Source organism: Cinclus cinclus, chromosome 2 (genome assembly GCF_963662255.1).
Source record: "Cinclus cinclus chromosome 2, bCinCin1.1, whole genome shotgun sequence".
Lineage (NCBI taxonomy): Eukaryota > Metazoa > Chordata > Aves > Passeriformes > Cinclidae > Cinclus > Cinclus cinclus.
In genome coordinates, this window is record NC_085047.1 from 48,176,468 (window position 1) to 48,183,348 (window position 6,881).

The 6,881-nt window shown below is 52.7% G+C and overlaps 1 protein-coding gene across 1 annotated transcript; it reads left to right on the plus strand.

Annotated features, from left to right (window-relative positions):
- Positions 1 to 3,713: 3,713 nt before the first annotated feature.
- Positions 3,714 to 6,653, plus strand: SHISA2 (shisa family member 2). The gene is made up of 2 exons (XM_062514913.1): positions 3,714 to 4,008; positions 6,100 to 6,653. The coding sequence occupies exons 1-2, from the start codon at positions 3,714 to 3,716 to the stop codon at positions 6,651 to 6,653; spliced, it is 849 nt and encodes a 282-aa protein (XP_062370897.1).
- The last annotated feature ends 228 nt before the right edge of the window (positions 6,654 to 6,881 follow it).

Consider the following 6,881-nt stretch of genomic DNA (forward strand, 5'->3'; position numbering starts at 1 on the left):
CACCCACAGGAGCTCACAGCAGCTTGGAGACCTGTGTCACAGGGTTTTCCTTTTCTTGGCCCTAGGAGAGACTCCAACCAAAACAGACAGAGATATAGAATTAGGTGAGAGGTCTGTGTTCCTGTATTGGAGAATTTGTAGGATGGACACCCAAAGGGGAGAATAGCAACTGTTGTTTCTTACTTACTGTTATAGTTTCCACTAATTTGTCCTTTCTCTTCTTTCCTTCCTGTCCAATGTGTGCTGGCACAGCCAGCCCCTACAAATGTTTGTGGTACCTTGCTGTGAATGGCTCAGCAGCAGACTCGAGGTGAGGTGTCCTCATTTTTCCTTCTCTTGAACTGGGAGCTGTTCAGAATGAGAGATGTGCTTTTGTATTATCTCTCTTTTCATGCCTTTCTTATTTCTGTTGTCTTTTCTTTTTTTTTTTGAAGTAGGAGCTGTTGCATTTGTGAAGAACCTTAGCACATGAGGCATACCAGCCCTAGGAAAGCAAAGCACCGTGCTCTGAAAGCACAGAAATACTTTTGAAAAATTTCCATCTGGGGAGAGACTGTAACAGAAAAACAGCAAAATTGCCCTTGTTACAATAAGAAGAATGCTTGTCAATGCAGTGACTGAATGAATTTACAAGGTAAGAAGATACCAGTCTTAGAGAGCCACTTAAACATATGGTGACCATTATCCCACAGCAGCTCTGCCTTCAAGGATCAGCATCCAGGTTGGGCAGCAGCACAGGCAGCTGTGTCACAGCTCTGTGCCCAAGCATACAGGGGTGCAGGTACTGCTCTTACACAGCTAGTGCTACAGCTGGATACTGGCTTCTCTAGGTGCTGTAATGTGCTGTAGAGGGACTCAGCCCCTACACTGCTGCACAGGCAGTTTGCAAATCAGAGTGTTAAAAATTATATGGAAAAGGTACTTCACCTGTTTCAGACAACTAGCACAAGTGCTTTTAACTCATATTTTCCCTGCACTAAGAGACAATTTTTCAGGACTAGCAGAAGACTGAGTGAGTTCTTCAAATTCCCAAAATAAAACACAATATTTGCTTTCCTGAGACCATGCATTTTCTGGCTGGAAAATGATGAAGAGCATCTCTACTGACCCTAAGGCCTCAGAAAACTATACCTGGTGGTGGTGGTAGTAGTAGTAGTAGTAGTACGAATTCAGAGACTTGTAGGAAAAAAAAAAGAAAGTTTAAGCAGATAATAGAGATTTGTAGACTTTGTGATCATTACTGAATACCTGTAGGCTTTAAAAATATTTTCCCACTCCAGCGTCTATATGTTATTTCAATTATATCTAAAAGCTGTACTAAGCTGAGTGGGATGGGATGGGATGGGATGGGATGGGATGGGATGGGATGGGATGGGATGGGATGGGATGGGATGGGGTGGGATGGGGTGGGATGGGGTGGGGTGGGGTGGGGTGGGGTGGGGTGGGATGTATTTGGTGTCCTACAAAATCTGGAATGGGTTTATTTTATCTTGAAATAGATTGAACTAATATAATGAGATTGCCTGACATGGGAAAGTGAGTGAAAAAGTTGCAGAGTAGAAGTTGCTATATTTATGTGTTATTATGTTTCCACGTATTCTGGTTCTGGATTTTTGTGTGCTTTTAAATTTAAATCATAGGGATATTACTTGATCAGCTTGTAAAAACAGTGAAAAAAACCCACCCCAAATGCCACTAATTAGTCTATTGCTAAATAGGATCTAAAGCATTTTGCAAAGTGCCAAATGTTTTACGTTTCACAAAAGCATAATGAGGTACACTATTATCTCTGCTGTTATCCAGGCAAGTTGAGACAAATCCTGAGCTTGAATATATAAAGTACCTGATACAGATAATCTCTGCAGGGGATCTGGTGCTGGTGTTTTGTTATGATCAGGACTCCTAACTTGGGAGTACAGATTAGATTAGATAGTCTGCTTTTAACCTTTCTTCTCATAGTCTGGTTTTGCTATTGAAAGAGAACCACCTTACTGAGTATCAGTGAACCATCAAGTCAAAGGATGGGGCTGGGAAAGTATTTTGCTTGCCACGTATGAAAGAATCAAGAAGCTGCTTTTCTTATTATGAAAATGTGTGTCTAACCCAGATTTAAGGAAAATGATCTCTCAAAAAGACCTCTGTGAATGTAGGCATTTAACAGCTGCTGTGCTGTCACTTGTGGCTGCCAGACATCCAAAGACAGGTCACTGGCAGGAGCTCATGGTTCCAATTCCTTCCCTCCCTGTGCCCCATTGTTGATGCGGGTGTCTTGAGCAATGGGTGCTGTGGGGGACATGGGCTGAGTGTACGAAATCTGTCACTAGCCAGGACTGTCTGTGGTGGGCTCCTCATGCTGGAGCTGACAGCTCAGGGGAGCTGCTACTCATGTTTGAGATGGAACCAAAAACCCCATCAGTTTCACTGCAAGTTTCTTCTCGTTCACCCAGCAGGACTGATTGGGTGATGTAAAACCTGTCATGCTGCAGCCCCATTTCCATCTTGATAAGTGCAGACTTTTCCAAAGTTGAGCTGCTCCAGGTTACTAATCCTCTATGAGATAGGTAAGGCATGAGACGTGTGGGAACCACCTCTGCACCCTGCCTTTGCAGCAGCACAGCTCTGGCCATGTGCTGAGCTGCAGAAGGGCCACGGCTGGGAAAGAACTCACTGGGAGCAGCAGCGAAGCATTTACCCAGTCCCTAATTTGACCAGAATCCGGTGCTCCAGACCAGCAGTTCAGTGAAAGCCCAAAGCTGTCAAAGACAGGCTGAAATGAGAACAAAAGAGGGAATGAAGATGGAGGGAGCAGGACAATAACTAAATTGAAGAAGGAAAGCTTTGAACGAATGAGAGAAATACGTCAACACTTTGCAGTCAACTTCCTCCCCGTGAAATGCATTTACAGCGGAATTTAAAACCAGTGCCACTTATCAGAGCTCCCGTTTGTGCCTTTTTATTAAAATAAGTAATTTTTTACTTGATGCAATGCACTGCAAGCCGAGTTGTGGCTGGTGTCACGACAGCTGTCTCAGAGTAAACGAGAAACCACAGATTTCCGTCACGCTTCAGCCGCTGAAGGTGCGCATCCTTCCGCCCGGCTTCCGGCTGCCGCTGACTTTTAAGAAGTCGTGGGGGAAATGCAGGGCGCCGGGTTGGTGCGGGTGTCGGCGCCGGGAGGGACCCGCGCTCCCGGGAGCGGCGCGACCCCCGCCCGTGCCCCGGGACCGCCCCGTCGGGCGGGGCGGGCGCATGCGCACCGGGCCGCCCCCACCGCCTATAAGCGCGGGCGCGGCGCCCCCCGCGCCGAGCGGTAGGGAGGGCGCGGTGTCGGACGGGGCGCACCGGGAGCTGCGCTGCGAGGGCTGGGCGCACCCGACCCGACCCGACCCGACCCGACCCGACCCGCTCCGCTCCGCTCCGCTCCGTCCGTGGGAGGATCGTGGGCTCCCGCCGTCCCTCGCCCATGGGCGCGGAGTGGGGCGCGGATCGGGCGGGCGCGGCGAGTCGGCGAGGAGCGAGAGCGGAGTAGCGGCGCTCCCCGGTGCGCCCCGGGCGGCGGCTCCGCACCCCGCGGGCCGGCCCCGGGCATGCGGCGGCGGCGGGACCCGCGGCCAGAGTCCCCGCAGCGCGGCGGCTGCCTGCCCCGGGGGGCCGGGCGGCGCTGCTCCGGCGCGGGGGGGCCCTGACGGAGCGGCCGCCCCCCCGGCGGCGCCATGCGGGGCTGGCTGCTGCTGGCGGCGCTGGGCTGGCTGCTGCCGGCGGGGGCCGCGGCCAGCGGCGAGTACTGCCACGGCTGGCTGGACGGGCAGGGCGGCTGGCGGGACGGCTTCCAGTGCCCCGAGCGCTTCGACGGCGGCGACGCCACCATCTGCTGCGGCAGCTGCGCCCTCCGGTACTGCTGCTCCAGCGCCGAGGCGCGCCTGGACCAGGGCGCCTGCGACAACGACCGGCGGCAGGGCGGCGGCGAGCCGGGCCGGCCCGGCAAGGACGGCCCCGACGGCGCGGCAGGTGAGGCGGCCCCGGCACGGCGAGGATGGATGGCCCCGCGGGTGTCTCCGGCACGGCGGCTCCACGAGAGCCGTCGCGGGTTTGCGGCGATCTTCTTGTCCGCCGGTTCCCCGCTTACCGCCGGTTCCCCCTTCCGTCGAGTCGTGGGGTAGGACGGATGGAGCCGGCGCTGGCCGGGCCCGGCGGCCGCTCTTACACGGGGAGAAGTGCCCAAGCTGAAGGCCTGACTTTCCCGCCCTTACTGCTGGAAATCCCAGCCGCGTCTCTGTCAGAGCAGGTGACGCCGCTCCCCTGAGTCCCGGGCCAGCCGTCTCGGCCTGGCACAGCTCTGCCGCCACTTTGAGCGGGCTCCTCAGCCATGGTTGAGCTCCCCATTGAAAAGGCAAGGAAAAATGAGACAACCCGTATGAGCAGATCAGAAAACGTAACAGGATATTTCAAAAGGACTCTGGTTGGTCCCCGCTGTAATTGTGTATGTTCTTTCAGCTCTGATAGCCCCACTTAGGACTGGTTTTACAAGATTGAATTTCAAGGATAAGCTCAAATCTTTCTACTGCTGTTTAAAAAAGCCCCGGTGGCTCCCCAGCACCCTTGCTGCCATCCACACGTGCTGAGTGCAAAAGAAGTAGCCTGAAGTGATGTTATAATTAGGACAGGTTTACTCCTGGAAAACTTGCACATTACAGCATGGACTGAGTGTGTGCACCTGCTCAAGAGCTGCCGTAGAGCCAAGCGCAGAAGTGGAGACGATGTTTTACAGCCTTTTGTTTAAAAGTACTAAAGTGATGGAAGAAAAGTGGCGTTTTGGTTGTAACTCGCTTCATGTAATCAGCTGGGCTAGGAAGTATTCTGACTTGAGCAGATAGATAACCCCCCCCTTTGCAGTTCTGAAAACAATGCACTTTTTTATCTTTTTTTTTTTAATATATATATTTTAAATTTATTGCTTTGCAGGTTTGGGAGCCATTGCCCTGTGCTGGCACTGATTAACTTGTAGGTCATTAGCAGTGGCTGCTTTAGCAGGGTCAGACAGGGTCAAGCAGGAATCCGTATCCCTGCCCGAGTCTTCGAGCTGCCAGGTTTTGGTGGAAATGATGAACTCCAGGCATGTTGCTGGGAGCATTCACAAGCACTGAAGGGAGTCACCTTCCCTTTGTTATTCGTGAATATATCCATGCAGATTTCTACTGAGTCAGAGAAAAAAGCTTTTTCCCTGGGAGTGCAGAATGGATTAGCTCAGTTGGATAGAACATGGCGCTTGTAACACCGTTGTGGGTCTGATCCCTGTATGGGCCATTCACTTAAGAGTTGGACTTGATAATTCTTGTGGGCCCTTTCGAACGCAGGTGTATTCTGTGAAATCTGTGTGTGTAGCCCAGATTCTTCCAAGGATAGTGTTTACCATCCTTGGTGGCTCCTGATGCCGCCAGTGAGCATCATGCATACTTTCTGTTCCCACCACCAGTCCTCCTGCCCTGATGTCCCTTCATTAGGCCTCACAAGGAGGAATGCTGCCCCTTTGGAGCATGGTGCTGTCTCTGCACCGCCTACTCTGTGGTTTCTCCCAAAACCCAGGGCTGAAGTGCAGAACAGGTGGACACTCATCCCCAGGGCTGTGGGGTGGCAGAGCCTCTGAGACTACTGTCTGGTCACTGCCTGGCTGTCACGCTGCCCCAGCAGGCTGACAATAGCCGGAGTGGGCTGGTTATGGAGAAGGCTGTCATGTGGCACCAGGGTCTGACTACCTCGTGATCCTGAGCCCTCAGCAGGGATCCCGCCCCAGAGTATCTCCCTGAGGTACTGTTCAAACCCAGCTGTATCTTGCCAGATTGTTCTAGTAGAGAATATTGGAGACACAATTTGATGAAATGTGGAGCAATGGTTACTGTGAACTAGACCACCATCAACAGGAGGGGAATTTAAGCCATTTGGTTTAGCAGCCCTTTTCATCATTCTGGTATAAAATGCTGTGCTTGTATTGACCTGTCCTGGGAGGAGGTGGGCTCTACTTGGATAAGGGGGGGAACTTCGGCTAGAGCTGCCGACATTTGTCCTTGGCCCCCCGTGACAATGTTTTCTTTGCCGTTGCAGTGCCCATCTACGTGCCATTCCTTATCGTGGGATCTGTATTTGTCGCCTTCATCATCTTGGGGTCTCTGGTGGCAGCTTGCTGCTGCAGATGCCTGCGGCCCAAGCAGGAACCCCAGCAGAGTCGAGCCCCTGCAGGCACCCGCCTGATGGAGACGATCCCCATGATCCCAAGTGCCAGCACCTCCCGGGGCTCCTCCTCCCGCCAGTCGAGCACGGCTGCCAGCTCCAGCTCCAGCGCCAACTCGGGGGCCAGAGCTCCACCAACGAGGTCCCAGACCAACTGCTGCTTGTCTGAAGGGACCATGAATAATGTCTACGTCAACATGCCCACGAACTTCTCAGTGCTGAACTGTCAGCAGGCCACGCAGATTGTGCCACACCAGGGCCAGTATCTGCACCCGCAGTACGTGGGCTATGCCGTGCAGCATGACTCCATGCCCCTGACCCCAGTGCCCCCCTTCCTGGATGGCCTGCAGAGCGGCTACAGGCAGATCCAGTCCCCCTTCTCACACACCAACAGTGAGCAGAAGATGTACCCGGCTGTGACTGTGTAGCGCGGACACCTTCCCCTCCCCATCCCCACCCGGCTGATTTTAATGTCTGAACTGAACGGGGAAGAAATACTTCCTTGGAACAAAGCTCCCAGAACACCACTTGTAAATAATTTTGAAAGGCTCATGCATGTCAGACAGTGTTTATAAACCATTTATTTTCATCGGGTTCTGTTGCCAGGAACTGTAAGGATGATATCTCGGAATTAACGTTGCCAGATACGTTCTCAT